The sequence below is a fragment of the Mobula birostris genome, chromosome 10 (assembly GCF_030028105.1).
Source record: "Mobula birostris isolate sMobBir1 chromosome 10, sMobBir1.hap1, whole genome shotgun sequence".
Classification (NCBI taxonomy): domain Eukaryota; kingdom Metazoa; phylum Chordata; class Chondrichthyes; order Myliobatiformes; family Myliobatidae; genus Mobula; species Mobula birostris.
Window position 1 is genome coordinate 37,405,105 of NC_092379.1, and position 16,798 is coordinate 37,421,902.

General features: G+C 44.2%; 1 protein-coding gene across 1 annotated transcript in view; it reads left to right on the forward strand.

The window, feature by feature from the left end:
- LOC140203592 (serine/threonine-protein phosphatase 2A 65 kDa regulatory subunit A beta isoform-like) overlaps window positions 1–16,798 on the forward strand; it is a 116,870-nt gene that overhangs the window by 37,377 nt on the left and 62,695 nt on the right. Inside the window, exons 4-11 of the mRNA XM_072269640.1 lie at window positions 1,244–1,334; window positions 1,426–1,526; window positions 4,921–5,153; window positions 6,921–7,068; window positions 9,894–10,049; window positions 13,115–13,229; window positions 15,607–15,677; window positions 16,592–16,726. Of these exons, the coding sequence (XP_072125741.1) occupies window positions 1,244–1,334; window positions 1,426–1,526; window positions 4,921–5,153; window positions 6,921–7,068; window positions 9,894–10,049; window positions 13,115–13,229; window positions 15,607–15,677; window positions 16,592–16,726 (1,050 nt within the window). The remainder of the gene's footprint in view (window positions 1–1,243; window positions 1,335–1,425; window positions 1,527–4,920; window positions 5,154–6,920; window positions 7,069–9,893; window positions 10,050–13,114; window positions 13,230–15,606; window positions 15,678–16,591; window positions 16,727–16,798) is intronic.

Genomic DNA, 16,798 nt, shown 5'->3' on the forward strand with positions numbered 1-16,798 from the left:
GAAACTTAAGCTTCAGGTAGCGATAAATGAATAGAAACTAAGTAAAATTGTTAGTTGATTTCTCCCTGCTGAGGTGTATATTTTGAATGATAAAGAATTGGTTGAATTGGAAGCTACTACCTATTATAACTTTGATTTGATTGCATCCCTAACAGGGACAGCATCTGCCAAGAGATCTAGTGTAGACAAATTGAAGGAAGTGCATGAAAAGTATCAGGAGGAGAGATTGAAGGCACAGGAGGCCAGACTCAGTAAAAAACTAGAGGTAAGATTATTGTTATACCTTCTTACCTTGACTGTCCTGCCAGTCTTTGATTAGGGCAATAAGAAAGTTGTCTGTATATACTACTCCAAAATCAATTTGCTATCCACAATATTCATTGTTTAATTTGGAAAACTGTTGAGGAAATTAAGTATATGGTTATTCAAAGGACTTGATCTAGCTTTATTCTTTTTGTTTCTGTTCCATTGCTGGAAGATCCTTCATATCACCCTCAACTTATTCTTAAGGCCCTTTGCATTGCTATATTGCTTCTGACGTTCACAAGTTTTTGAAAAGTATGTAGCTCATTCCACACTCTCACCACCTTCTGAGTGAAGAAATTCCCCCCTCATGTTCCCCTTAAACCTCTCACCTTTCACTCTTAAACCATGGCCTCTGGTTGTAGTCCCACCCAACCTAAGTGGCAAAAATCTGCTTGCATTTACCCTAGATCCTTCATACCTCTGTCAAATCTCCTCTCAATCTTCTATGTTCCAAGCAATAAGGGCCTAACCTATTCAATCTTCCCTCATAACTTAGGTCCTCCAGTCCTGGCACCATCCTTCTAAACCTTCTCTGTACTCTTTCAACTTTACTGACATCTTTCCTGTGGGTAGGCAGCTGAAAGTGCACATGACACTCCAAATTAGGTCTTACTACTGTCTTATAGAATTTCAACATAACATCCAAACTTACCTTGATTTATGAAGCCCAAGGTGCCAGAAGCTTTCTTCATGACCATATCTACCCATGGCACCACTTTCAGTGAATTATGGTCCTGTATTCATGGAAATGGATGACCAAAGCAGAGGCTCGGCATCTGTAGAAAGAGAAACCATTTAATGACTGGGCTCGGGACTTGTGCTGACGAGAATAATGTTGTGCGGTGCCCAGTGGAGTGGCCAGTAATATCTTTTTTTTTCCAGAATTCTGTTCCGGGTTGGATGGCATTGATCAATTTCATTTCTTTCCTTTCCCCAGTCACGGTTGAACAACATAAAGCAACTGTCCACAATTGCCTTGGCCTTGGGGGTAGAGCATACCCGGAATGAGCTGCTCCCACTTCTGACTGGTAGGTACAAAGCTGCGTGTGGTTGGGCTGCTTCGGTTTGAACAATCGCCTCTCAGAGTCACCTTGCCACTGATTTCTCGTCTAGATGCAGACACCATTTTCGATGAAAACGAGGCACTGCTGGCATTAGCGGAGCAACTAGGGAGCTTCACGGTGCTCGTTGGCGGACCGGAGTATGTTCACTGTTTGCTGGTAAGAGCGGTCGTACATTTACAAAGCACTGCACAAGACAGACACGCGGTTAATGCCATTGAAGTGGTATTACTGTCTTAATAAAGGTTAATTTCCAGAAGATGATTCTCAAAGCAGCAGGGTTCCACAGGCAATGATAAAGTAAGTGACTTTATAATGAGTCATAGAAAAGTTCAGCACATGTTCCCCTTAAACATTTTACCTTTCACCCTTAACCCATGACCTCTAGCTGCAGTCTCATCCAACCTCAGTGGACAATGACTGCTTGCATTTACCCTATCTAAACCCCTCGTAATCTTGTCTCCTCCTGTCATATCTCTTTGCAATCTTCTATGTTCCAAGATAAAAAGAAGTCCTAACATATTCAATCTTTCCATATAACTCAAGTCCTCCAAACCCGGCAATGGCCCTGTAATCTTTCTTTGTTATGATGGGTTGCATGAATGAGGGGTAAACGGACACATACAGAACCCTCTCTGCTTTTATTGTTTGCAATAAAATCTTTGAGGCAGATGAGGCTTTGTGCCACCCCAACATATTTGTAGGCACGAGAAAGTCTGCAGATGCTGGAAATCCAAATCAACTCTCACAAAACGCTGGAGGAACTCAGCAGCTCAGGCAGCGTCTGTGGAAAAGAGTAAGCGGTCGATGTTTCTGGCCGAGACCCTTCTTCAGGACCTGGTTGAAATATTGGAGGGGTGTATCATTGAGAATTGCTACAGTGAAGTGTAGTTACTCTACCCCTGATCCAGGTTCACCCACGCAGCCTGTTGGAAAACATACACGGACTGATACCGTCCCCCGAACACTGAAACCTCTGCTCTGTATTGACCAAATATACGTTCAACATGAGCCCAACTGGGGGAAACAAAACACAGATTTTAATGCCCAGATGCAATGGTCCTATGCATTAAATATTTATTTAAAATAACATACTTGTATTGTTTTTAAATACCCGTAATGGGGAACAAGATTCTGAAATTAAATAACGAGGGCCTCAGGCTATTACAGGGCATAGATCAAATTGAAATGATTTTCAGTGATCAGTTCATCATAGGACAATTCAGAATTAAAACAATGAAATCAATTTATGAAACCACCAAAGTAGCTCGATCAATGAGGTTTAACCAGGATGCTGCCTGCTTTAGAGGAAGTGCTGCAACTTTATCAGACTCTGGGTGGGCCACGTCTGGAGTATTGCATGCAGTTCTGATTGTCCCACTATAGGAAAGATGTTGGGGCTTTGGGGTCGATGCGGAAGAGGTTCGCCAGAATGTTGCCTGGTTTAGAGGACGTGTGATCATGAGAGCTGGATAAACTTATGTTGTTTTCTCTGAAGCGCTGGAGGCCGAGGGGAGATCTGCTAGAGGTTTGTAAGATTATGAGGAGCATGTGCATAGATTAAGTAAAGAGGAGTATCTGTTTCCCAGGATTTAAATGTCTAATACCAGAGGTATGCATTAAAGGTGAGAGTGGGTAGGTAGGTTCAAGGGGGATGTGAGGGGTAAGTTTTTTTTACCATCAGAGTGGTGGATGCCTGGAATACATTGACTGGTATGATGGTAGAGACTTTTCAGAGACTTTTGGATAGGCGCATGGGTATGAAAAAGATGGAGGGAGATGGACATTGTGTAGGTAGGAGGGATTAGTTCTTGGTGGTTTTTGATTTTCTTTTTAGCTGGTTCAGCACAACATTGTGGGCCGAATGGCCTGTTTCTGTACTTTACTATTCCATGTTTTACTTTATTGATTGCAGTGGTTTCAAATTAGACATTCCAGCGTCAGTATGTTGCGTATAGAGTGTGTACGTTCTTTTGTATTGATACTCCTTTCAAAAATGTTTTCTTTTTGTGTAAAATTACCTGCGAGTACAGGCAGAGAATTCTTAAAGCATTTACGTAAGGAATCCAATTTGCTCATGTGTGGGTGGGGGCTGTATATAAAATATCACAAACTTTTAGCAGTGTTTCTTGAAGAACGCTGAGATGGCGTGGCTTTGTATTATAGAAAATAGCAATTCAGAAACGTTTTCTCGGAGCCCCTGTGATGCCTGCAATTCTAAACTGAAACGTGGGCACAGTTGTTGTTTGAATAGTTATATAAGATATAGGTGCAGAGTTAGGCTATTTGGCCCATCGATCCATTTTCCCCTCTCAGCCCCAATCTCCTGCCTTCTCCCTGTATCCTTCCATGCTGCGATTAATCAAGAGTCTTATCAATTTGTCTTTCAATCATGGCTGATCCTTTTTTCGCCTCCTCTGCCCCACTCCCCAGTCTTCTCCCAGTAACCTTTGATGCCATGAACCTATCAAGAACCTATTAATCTCTGCCTTAAATATACCCACTGACTTGTCCACCACAGCCACCTGTGGCACAGAATTCCACATATTCACCACCCTCTGGCTAAAGAAATTCCTCCTCATTTTCATTCTAAAAGCATATCCCTCTATTCTGGGGCTGTGCCCTCTAGCCTTAGACTCCCCTGCCATAGGAAACATCCTCTCCACATCCACTCTATTCAGACCTTCCAACATTTGATAGGTTTCAATGAGGTCTCTTCTCATTCTTCTGAACTCCAGCGAGTACAGGCCCAGAGCCATCAAAGGCTCCTCACGTGACAAGCCTTTCATTCCCAGTATTATTTTTGTGAATCTCCTTGAAACTCTGCACACTGTCAGCACCTCCTTTCTTAGATGAGGGGCCCAAATCTCCTCATAATACTCTAAATGATGCCTCACCAATACATTATAAAACCTTAACATTACATCCCTGCTTTTATATTCTAGTCCTCTGGAAATGACTGCTAACATTGCATTTGCCTTCCTCAGCCTGCAAGTTAACCTTTAGTGAATGCTGCACGAGGACTCCCAAGTCCCTTTGCACCTCGGATTCTTGAATTTTCTCCCAATTTAGAAAGTAGTTTACACTTTTATTTCTTCTAACAAAGTGGATGACCATGGACTTCCCTCAAACTTTGGCAAAATTATTCTGACAGGCAGCTTCATGTTTATTTGCATATTAAAACCTCATAGGATGAACAATTATTGGTACTTAATTTGAAGATGAAATAGTAATTACTGGTAATTAGGAATGTGTCAGTGTAATTTCCATTTAATATTAGTACAGAGTTTTCTGGTTAGGAACCTTGGGAATTTCTGTGATTGAGAAAATATGTCCTTTGATTTATACAGTTTTTGGTAGTTTGTGTTTTGTCCTCCAGCACGGCTCTATATTCTTCTGCCTTTAAATGTTTCTCTGTCTCATTTTCTTTATGAGAATTCCTAATTCTCAGCAATTTAAGAATTTATCTTAAAGATTGTTTCTAAATATTGTGTTTCTTAGAAGTAGAGTAAAAAGAAGATGTGTTTCAGTTTAATTCTTTCCCACTAATCAGCCTCCCTTGGAGAACCTGGCAACGGTGGAAAAATCGGTAGTACGAAATAAAGCCATCGATTCACTGCGAGCCATCTCCCACGAGCACTCTCCTGCAGACCTAGAAGTCCACTTTGTGCCACTGGTCAAGCGCCTGACTTGTGGTGACTGGTTCACGTCCAGGACTTCGGCATGCAGCCTTTTCAGTGTCTGCTACCCTCGGGTATCCAGCTGTGTAAAGACCGAGCTGCGTCAGTAAGTACTTTCCTCCCTTGGAATGCTGGAGATGAACATGATTGAAGTTGGCTAGGAATATTACAGTATTATTGTAGAAAATCTACATCCTGTAGTATCGCTCATTATGTACCGTGTCGTATGGTGTGGGCGATCGTGGGTCTTTCCGTGGACAGGATTGTTCTTGGCGAAGTTTTCTACACAAGTGGTTTGCCATTGCCTTCTTTCTGGGCAGCGTGTGTCTTTACAAGACGGGTGACCCCCAGCCCATTATCAATACGCTTCAGAGACTGTCTGCCTGGTGTCAGTGTCAGGAGTTGAGATCTGCACCTGCTGCTCATACAACCGTCCACCACCTGCTCCCACGGCTTCACATAGTCCTGATCGGGGAGGCTAAGCGGGTGCTACACCTTGCCCTAGGGTGACCTGCAGGCTAGTGGAGGGAAGGAGTGCCTTACACCTCCTTTGGCAGGGACGTATTTCCTTCCTGCCACCCAATTTCGGTATAATTTGGTTTTATTGGCGATAACATGCTACCACCATGGTGGACGGGACCTTGTTTTAACTGAGTGGGTAGAAGTTTCTAGTTTAGAGAATAATCAGCCCCAAAATAGCACAGAAAGTGTGGCATTTTTGTTTTTAATGACATAAACTGAAGGTTTTTTGTGTGTTTTTAGTGAGGAAGGAGCAAAAGCCGAGGTGCATCATAGTCGAGTGGTGCTCATCGCTTACTCTCGGCTGTGGGGTTGAAGTGGCCTTGTCATTTACAAAGGCGTGCTCTTTTTGAGAGCCGTGTCTTGTCAAGCCTGTTGCTCTGCTTCAGGGCCATTTTGATTAATCTGGCGCGCAGAGGATTTCACTTGTTCGGAGGTGTTTGAGTTTTGTCGGACGAGAAGGTTGCTTTGGTAACTGTGTGCCCCTGCAGTCCACAACCAATGGCTCTGTTCTGCTCCAAGTGCAGGAGTCTCACATCTGGGGTTCACTTCCAGCCGCTTTACTCCCTGAATTAAAATTTTTTGTGGTGTCATTTGTGTAAACTTTCAGATACAGTCAGTTGTTTCAGAAAAAGAGAGGGCTGTATGGTGGGGAAATTCTAGGCAGCTTCTAGAGTAGGTTACGTGGTCAGCACAACATTGTGGGCTGAAGGGTCTGTAATGTGCAGTAAATTTCTATATTCTGTTGCTATCTTGAAGTATTTCTCAGGATAAAATCTGAATACCACAAATATTGGATTTTTGGGTGGTGTGGTGGAGATGCGTCTCTACCAAAGGAGGTGTAAGGCTTCCTTCTGCTGGTCTGCAGGCCACCCTTGGGCAAGGTGTAGCTCCTGCTTCGATACCATCGACCCCTCCCGACCGCCCCCGCCCCGATCAGGGTCAGGTGAAGCCATGGGGTCAGGTGGTGGATGAGCAGCCGGTGCAGATCACAAGTCCCGGTTATGCGACACCTGACGCCAGGTAGACAGTTTCTGAAGTGCATTGATAATGGGCTGGGGGTCACCCACCTTGTAAAGACACACACTGCCCAGAAGGCGGAAATGACAAACCACTTCTGTAGAAAACTTTACGGAGAACAATCAGGGTCATGGAAAGACCGTGACCACCCATAGCATATGACACAGCACATAATGATGATGGGTTTAGCAAAATATTTTAGTAGCTTCTGATTTAGAAACATTAATTGCAAAAATGTCAATTTTTAGTGCTTGTATTTCTGCTTGCGAATTGTTAAGTTCTGCATCAATGGGCGACTACTCCTATGTGACCTTTAATTTTATTTTTTCTGCAGACTTTTCCACAGCTTGTGCTCAGATGACACACCAGTGGTCCGCCAGGCAGCAGCATCAAAGTTGGGTGAATTTGCAAAGGTTGTGGAGCTGGAGTTTTTGAAAAGTGACATTATACCCCTCTTCACTTCCCTGGCTTCTGATGAGCAGGTATGTAGTTGTAGAGCAGGTACTGGGGTGGCAGCGGGAAGTCGAATTGAAGTGGGTGGCCATTGGGATACCCCGGCTGTCGCAGCGGAACCAGAGAAGGTGCTCGTTGAAGAAGCCGCCCCCCCAACCCCATCTGTGTTGGTCCTCCGATGTCGAGGAGGCCACGGCAGGAGCTCCAGATACAGCGAATAGCCCCGAGAGGAAAGCACCGCTTCGCCTGCAAGAACTGTTTGCAGCCCTGAACGGAGGCAAATGGGCGACTGTAGACCTTGTCTTGCTTTCGGGGAGAGCGACAAGGATGAATGAGTGGCGTGGAACCCTGAAGGGTGGGGTGGGGAAAGTGGGGTGTGATTAGTGGCAGAGACCTCTTGCAGATAGCGGAGGATTGAGATTAGTCTAGGAGTCTATTGTGGGTGGTGGGGGCTACAGACACTGATGCGCTGGAAAGGCTTGTGGGGTGGGAATGCAGGTGACGTGGATGAAGGAAGCGTGGATTATAGTGAAGAAAGGTGATCTTATTCCCCATGGCTTGTCATGATTTATCTTGCTGAAGCTGCTGCTGTCACCTTGGCTTTATGTCACATGTGTATCAATTGCTTGTACTGAGGAGCCTCTGTATCCCACACGTCATGGCAGTGTGTGAAATAACGGAGAGCACTTGGCTCGTTCCGGTAACAGGCTGTCTGTCATTCCGCTCACTGGAGCAATTCCCCCCCCCCCCACCCCACATTACCGCTTGCATTTTACTGTATGGATGAGCTGGAGGTGGGAAAGATTAGTACGGATGGTGTGTCCGTGGCAAAGAACTGAGTTGCATCCGGTTAATACGTCCATGTACTCAATATGCTACGCCTTGTTAATGCCACTTCCTGCTTGCAAAGTTTCTGTTGTCGTAGTCTGCACCATCTGTTCACCTTTGTAACCGGGTTCACAACCCTCTTTTACGCCATCGACCCCCTACCATCAACCGAGGGGCCCCAGGTTGGGAGCCCCTGCTTTATAAACTTCCTTTGTCCACAGCAGATGGAAGCAGTGCCTGTCAATCTATTGGCATGATTACACCATTCCAGTACTCCAGCTGGAGATGCTCCTCCAAGAAGGTGGTTATCTTGAGGCTTTTGCCTGAAGAGCGAACTGTTTAATCAGTGTGTGTCCTTTCATATTTCTCCAACCTAAAGTATCCCGGGCAAAAGGCTTGACGCTGTCCGCAGTATCCTCGTGTACTAAGGAGCCAGAGTCGTACAGAAATGGTACGCTGAAGGGGAGCTGGGATGGACACTTTGACCCTCACCTAGCTTCTGGTTAACGGTTGGACGTGTGCTCCTTGGTGTTGAGTAAGCTTCTCTTCTGGTTACTGTCCAGTGACTCCTGGAAATAAACCTTCACATCTGTAGCCAAGGAGATGTTCACACTTGCTCCAGGTTCAGACCCCACCAATGATGGCTAGCGTATCAAAACAAGGATGTAATGTTCACATTTTATAAGGCTTCACTTGGAATATTGAAGGTAGTTTTGGGCCCCTTATCTAACAAAGGGTTTGCCAAGACAGGAGTGGGTTCAACGGAGGGTCACGAAAGTGATTGAAAAGTCCAGGATTGAAAGGCTTGTCGTTCAAGGAGCATTCGATGGCTCTGTTCCTGTAGTCATTTGAATTCAGAAGAATGAGGGGGAGGGATCTCATTGTAACCTGTCAAATACTAAAAGGCCTCTAGAGTGGATATGGGGAGGATGTTTTTTATGGTGGGACAGCCTAAGACCAGAGGAAGCAATCTCAGAGCAGAGGTTTGTCCATTTAGAATGGAGATGAGGAAGGATTTCCTTATCCAGAGAATCTGTGGAATTCATTGTCACAGAGGAGAAGTCATTGGGTATATTCAGGGCAGAGAGGTTGATAGATTCTTGATTAGTCAGGGCATGAGAAGTGACCTGGTTGAAGCGTGTAAGATGATAAGAGGTATTAATCGTGTGGATAGCCGGAGACTTTTTCCCAGGGCTGAAATGGCTAACATGAGGGGGCATAGTTTTAAGGTGCTTGAAAGTAGGTATAAGGGGGACATCAGAGGTAAGTTTCTCACCTAGAGAGTGGTGGGTGTGTGGAATGCACTGACAACAAAGGTGGTAGAGATGGATACAGGGTTTTTTAAGAGACTCTTAGATAGGTACATGGAGCTTAGGAAAATAGAGGGCTATGCGGTAGGGAAATTCTAGGCAGTTTCTCGAGTAGGTTACTTGGTCGGCACAACTTTGGGGCCGGATGGCCTGTAAAGTGCTGTAGATTTCCATGTTTCGATGAAGAGATATGGGGAGAAGGCAGGAGATTGGGCTGAAGGTGAAATGGATCAACCATGATGAAATGTCAGAGGAGACTCGATGTGCCAAATGGCCTAATTCAGCTCCTACATCCTACGGTGAAAAGTGACCACTTGGGTGATTAGCTTGGAGATTCACTCAGCAGAGAATGGTGCTTCAAGAGCAGGAGAAAGAAAATTGATTTATCAATAAATTTTTGCACTGTCATGACATTTGCTAATATACTAATCCAAGGAATGCTTCCATCAAAGGTTGCATGTTGATACACTCCAAATTTCCATTCCAGTACTTGTATCCTGGGAAGATTCCAGCACACATTGCAAAGTAATGAAACCTGTTGCTACTTTCTAGGTGATCTGAACGGATATCATCTGGGAAACAATTGTTATATTGTCAGTATTTATTTTTATGATTTTTTTGATGAGATTAGTTCTTCCTAATGTTAACTTCAGGAAATTAATTTTGTTTTTTAATGAAGAACCAGCTCAAACCCGGTTTGAACATCTTTTTCACAGGATTCGGTGAGGCTGTTGGCAGTTGAGGCTTGTGTGAGCATAGCCCAGCTGCTGCCCCAGGAAGACCTGGAAGCGTTGGTGATGCCGACCCTCCGGCAGGCAGTGGACGATGAATCCTGGCGTGTTCGCTATGTGGTGGCAGACAAATTTTCTGAGGTACGTGTTATTGCTAAAGCACAAAATGCATCTCTTTGGTATGATGATATGGTGCATTTATGTTTTAAAGCTAGTCTTTAAGTTTTCTGTTCCAGCTGGAATCCCTTCTGATTCTGTCAAAAGTCATGAAAACACGATTAGTTCCTCTAATATAGTTTTAAAAAATCATTAAATCAAGCACCTGCGTATTTTTAATATAATTGACTGACATGCCAAAAGGTGCTGAGATTTCTTTCCAGATTCATTTAATTAGCCTGTTTTTAAGCATGGATCTGAAATAGAACAAAGTTGGTCTGAATTGAGCTCAGATCTTTTTCAGTGTATCTGAAGGATAATCCTGTGACAGGGGTTTAGAACAAACTTGTTGGCATAGTGCCAGGGATCTGGGGATTCAGCACGTGCACAGGTTGATGACACTGATATTTTTCACTTTTGACTGGAGGAAGTTAAGGGGAACTTCAGTTCTGTTTAAAAATGAGCCGAAAGGTTGAAAAGCCAGGACGATCCTCAGAGACTTTGACACTCAGGAACTTGAAATTACTCACCCTTTCCACAGTCCCCTTGATTAGGACTGACGTATGTTCCCTTGACTTCCCCTTCCTGACGTCCACAATCATTGGTTTTACTGTCATTGTGGTAAATTTTGTGATGTAGGGCATTAATTAATTAATTTAATTAAAATTTTGATGGACTGGACTTTGCTGGTTCCTTCCCACTGCTGACTTCACACAAACCAGGTATGGTGTAGGGAGGTGGTGATTCAACTTCACCCTCCTGTGGTCCACAATCAGTTCCTTGGTCTGGCTGACAAAGTGCCAGATTGTTGCCACACCACTCAACCAGCTGATCTATCTCACTCCTCTTCGGCTCCTTGTCACCATCTGAAATTCTGCCAACAATAGTTGTGTCATCGGCAGATTTATAGCCCTGAAGAGCAGTCTTGGCCCGAAACATCGACTGTTTATTTCATTTCCATAGATGCTGCCTGGCCTGCTGAGTTCCTCCAGTATTTTGTGTTAAGTTTCCAGCATCTGCAGAATCTCCTGTGTGTTTATGTTTTTTGAACCAGATGGTCTTTGTTCTCAGTATAAAACTTGTTGCCTCAGGCTTCCTCCTGGTGCTCCGGTTTCCTCGCACAGTCCAAAAGCATTCCGGTTAGTAGGTTAAAGGGTCATTGTAGATTGTTGCACAAGTTGGTGGGTTACTGGCGGTGCCGTTTGAAGGGCCGGAACAGCTTGTTGCGTTCTGTGTCTCCAATTAAATCTATGCCCTTTAGTCTTAGACTTTCCCAGCCTGGGAAAACACTCGGATCAACTGAAATCTCCGTGCTTTTCTCACCACAATGTAATACAAGTCCTCAAAATAAAGGCACATTGCCTACACAGGTTAATTGCAAACATTAACAATCAGGTTAACATTATTTAACAATTAAGAAGCATTATTTAATGATTAAATAACATTATTTAGTTGTTTCTTTTGACCTGAGAAATTAGCTGATTACAATTGCTCACGTTGTTGTCTGTGTACCATACTTTCGGATTCAGAGCCATCAACGACAATATTTTCTCAACTTTGCCTTTCTTTAAAAATTTAAAATTCCGTCTCTTTAGGCCAGGAAAATCTGGTCCCACCCCAAAGCATTGAGATTAAATCTTTCTGTTCTGTATGAGTGTAAAATCTGTACTGAAGCAGCTGGTTTATCTGTGGATATTTTATCAAGGATAGATCATTACAGCTGTTTTACCTGGGTAACACTAAAGATTGCTGCTTCTAAATGGACACCATTTATCTGACCATTCCCTTTTTCTCCCCACTCATTTATTTCTTTACCAGAGCATGGGGTATCCACTCATTGATAAACATGTGAACACAATGGCAACATTTCTCTGGGTTTCTTTCCTCTTACCCCATGGCTTCACGTGACCCTGATTGGGGGGGTGGGGTTGGCTAAGCAGGTGCTACACCTTGCCCAAGGGTGACCTGCAGGCTAGCGGAGGGAAGGAACGCCTTACATGTCTCTTGGTAGAGATGTATTTCCACCCTGCCACCCATGATAAAATTACATAATTAAAAACTGTAAACCTGATCGAAAATTAAAGCAAATTACAGATGGACCAGTGTTCAAAAGCACACAGAAAACACAGCCATTTTGTCATCTTAGGATTGTTACCCTTGGAACAGGCAAAGACGTTATATTGTCTGTCTTTATACGATAACTAACCCGTGTTCAAAAATAAGCTCCATATAAGGTAACACACACAAAAATGCTGGAAGAACTCAGCAGGTCAGGCTGCATCTATGGAAGTGAATAAACAGTTGACGTTTTGGGCCAAGACCTTTCATCAGGACTGGAAAGGAAGGGGAAATATGCCAGAACAAGATAAAGGTTGCCAGAGCACTTGTGAAATTGGCACCAACCCATTATTGGAAAACAATTGCATTAGAACGATACAGAGTTTATTGTATTTATAAAGTTCTGCTATCATTGCTAATGACAGACCATCACAAAAGGCACTTTCTATGCTCAAGATCACGTATAAACTAATCTTGCAATGAAGTCTGTAGCTAAAGTATAGTTCAGATTTTTAATTTTGAAGTTCATATTTTCAGAGTACATACATGTCACCACATAAAACCCTGAGATTCATTTTCCTGTGGGCATACTCAGCAATTTCTATAGAATAGTAACTGTAAACAGGATCAATAAAAGATAAAGTACAAATGCAAATATAAATAAATAGCAATAAATAACAAGAGTATGAAATAACAAGATAAAGAGTAATTAAAGTAAGATCATTGCTCGTGGGAACATCTCAATTGATTCAGTGTACTGATCCCCTGTAGTTCAAGATCCTTATGGTTGAAGGGTAATAACTGTTCTTGAACCTGGTGGTGTGGGTCCTGAGGCTCCTGCAGCTTCTACCTGATGGCAGCAGCGACACGAGCGTGGAAAAGAAAGATGGTGTTGTCTTTGTGATTCCTCTGTTCACGTGTTAATGCACAGATTGCTGCTATTGAAACCCGCTCTATCTTTGTTACTCATTTGGTTTCTCTTGCCTTTAAAGCTTCAGAAAACCGTGGGTCCTGAAATTGTGGAAAATGATCTGGTTCCTGCTTTCCAAAACCTGTTGAAAGATTGTGAGGCTGAAGTGCGAGCAGCTGGGGCCAACAAAGTTAAAGGTTGGTTGGGAATTCTCATTCTTGTCTTTTCCATCCGGTTTAAGATGTTGTTGGTGAAGCACAGTGACAACTTTCTGGCAGCAGAAACAACTATCAATTACTTCATTAATAGACTCTTGTTCTGGGCAATGACACTGCAATCTGTGCCTGTAACTTTCCTAGTGGAGACGAGGCCTTTGATCCAGCTGTACAACCTGGCATTTTGCAGTGCAGTCCTGAACATTATTTGCTTACTTTTCTTGTCTGCACAATTTGTCTTTTTTTCCTGCGCATTGTGTGATTGATGGTTTTCTGTCTTTAATGGGTTCTGTTGGGTTCCTTTGCTTTGTGGCTGCCTGTAAGGAGACAAATGTCAAGGTTGTGTATAGTACGCATGGTGGTTGCACATTTTGTCCGACGATGACAGGAAACCTGTGCGGGAGAGTTTTTAAAATGGAAAAGCCTTTGCACTGTGGCAGTTCCACTCTCTTGGCCTCAGAAGTCCGGGTCCAGTGGTATGAACAAGCGCCAGAAGAAACAGGGGTCTTCTTGTTTGCAGTGGATGACCAGGACGCTTTCTGTGTCTTTTCATGCCCCTCGCTCTCCACAGCGCGATGCAGAGCCACCTTCCTGGCCGTTGGGCTTTACTGTAGATCGCACCCGCCCAGTCCGCTGAGGCTGACTTTGCGTGCTAGGACTGGCTTGTCCGAATCTCACTGGAGTATGAGACTGCTGTCACGTGCAAATGGCTGCTTGCAGCCACAGGGGAGAGATGAGTGTCCGGTGGCGAGCAAAGGTGAGTGAGCTGCCCCGGAATGGACACGACAAGCCCCTTCACCAGAGGTGCGACCCCTTCCCTGGACACCCCTGAACTTTGAACTCCTGTGAAAGATGTAAACAAGGTTGAAAGAATGCAGAGAAAATTTACAAGGATGTTTCCTGGTCTGGAGGACCTGACTTAGAAGGAAAGATTGAATAGGTTAGGACTGTATTCTTCAGAATGCAGAAGACTGAGAGGAGATTTGATGGAGGTACAATATTATGGGGGCGTATGGATGGGATAAATGCAAGCAGGTTTTTTCCACTGAAATTGGGTTGGACTACAACCAGAGGTCATGGGTTAAGGGTGAAAGGTGACAAGCTTAAGGGGAACATGAGGGGAAACTTCTTCACACAGAGGGTCATGAGAGTGGAACGAGCTGCCAGCACAAGTGGCCCATGCAGTTTTGATTTCAATATTTAAGAGAAGTTTGAATAGGTACATGGATAGTACGGATATGGGGCGGGGGGGTGGTTGTGGTCCTGGTGCAGGCAGATGGGAGTAGACAGTTTGAATTGTTCAGAATGGACAAGAGGGACCAAAGGGCCTTTTCTGCGCTGTGCTTTTCTATGACTCTATTTAATGTGGTACCACATATCCAGGTGACACTTCTCCAAGTGAGAACAGCATGCCAGCATGCCTCCCCTTTGGCATCCTGATCTGATCCCAGAACTGGATGACAGCAAATGGAAAGGAATTGTGTGCCACTTGACTTCATGTTTCGATGGTGGCTGCTCCTTACAAAGTGCACTTCATTGCTTGTGCAGAGTCTTGAAAGGTTGTGAGATTGTGAAAAAGAGTGAATGCTGTTCTTTACGTTTGTACCACTGACTGCCTAACCCGAGGCCCTCCGTTGGTCAGGGTCCACCATGGATGTTACGTGCAGCTGTCTACGTGATACGTAAGCCAGGGCAGTATGATATGGAGAGTAAGCTGTTGCCCATGTAGCAGGCTCCCCCTCTCCACGCATCTGATGAGTCCAAAGGATCGGCAGAGACCGATACAGTTTGGTACCAGTGGCATCGCAGGAGTTGCCAGTCAGCGTTGAACTCAACGTAGGATTGCCTCGGAGAATCCGGCTCCGGATTTTTCCCTCGGGGTTTACTCCCGGGAAAATGTACAGATGTACCAAAATTGAACCTGTGCTGACTCTTGATGTTTACACTGTAGGTGCTGGCCTTGCTTTTCCTTGTGCGACTTAAATAGTGCTTCAGAATGTATGTTTTCTCTTGCCACTATCTTGTGAGAAGATACAAATATTAAGGCAGATGCTTTTCAGCAATTGCTTAATCTGTTAAACTTTATTGATTTATCATTGTGGTGAGAGTGTGGAACGAGCTGCCAGCGCAAGTGGTGCGTGCAAGCTCGATTTCAACGTTTAAGATAAGTTTGGATGGGTACGCAGATGGTAGTGGTATTGAGGGCTATGGTCCAGATGCAGGTTGATGGGAGTAGGCAATTTAAATGGATCGGCACAGAATAGATGGGCTGAAGGGCCTATTTCTGTGCTGTATTTTTCTCTGACTCCATTGTTTTGTTTGAGAATAACTCTCTAACATGCAGTACTCTATCTTGCAGATTTCTGTGAAAACTTGCCAGTAGATTGCAGGGAGACTGTCATAATATGTCACATCTTGCCGTATGTTAAGGTAATATGCCTTCTCAAATTCTTGGCTGGTTATACAGTCTATCTAAAATTAATGTAGCAACTCATCTCATTCACTTCAGAAAAAAGTCCCTCAGTATTTTGGGTGGGTCTGAAACGAGGATTCAGGCACCATTTATCAGTGTGAACTGTTTGTAACTGGAAAAGCTCAGTGTCCAAGCACGAGTCACATCTTGCCCCCTCTCCCGTCCCATTCTCCTCTCCTGTCCCATCCCCCTCTCCCACTCCCTCCCCATCCCCCTCTCCTGCTCCCTCCCCCTCTCCCAAAGGGCTGAGTTCTGCCGAAGGGTTTTGGACTGAAATGTCGACTGTCCTTTTCTCCATAGGTGCTGCCTGGCCTGCTGAGTTCCTCCAGCATCTTGTGTGTGTTGCTGGTTTTTTAACATGGTGTTGGCTGCCTGGAGTGATGGTAGAGGCAGATATATCGGGGACTTTTAATGACGTTTAGATAAGCACACGAATGTGAGGAAAACGGAAGAATATGGACATCGTGTAGATTAGATTGCCCACTTGATTAGGAATTTAAGTATAATATTGTGGGTTATGGGGCCGGTTCTGTTCCATGATTTATATAAACTAGAATATCAAACTGTAAAAGAAATTATTTAAGAATGATCCATGACTGACCAGGTGGATCATAAGAACGTGGATCAGGATGGCATCATGAGTGAGATATCAAATGACAAACAAGAGAAAATCTGCAGATGCTGGAAATCCGAGCAACACACACAAAATGCTGAAGGGACTCAGCAGGCCAGGCAGCTTCTATGGGGAACAGTACAGTCGACATTTCTGTAGGTGCTGCCTGGCCTGCTGAGTTCCTCTAGCATTTTGTGCGTGTTGACTGAGATACCTGTCTGGGTTTTCATTTGATCATTTTTTGTGTTTCTTTTCCAGGAACTTGTGTCTGACACCAATCAACACGTGAAGTCAGCTCTGGCCTCTGTTATTATGGGCTTGTCCACCATCCTGGGCAAGGACAGCACTGTTGAGCACCTGCTTCCCCTGGTCTTGGCTCAGCTCAAAGATAAGGTAATTTTATCATGAAGTACAAACTTTAACATACCCCTTGCGTGACTGGTGGCCATCGTGGATAATATTTGA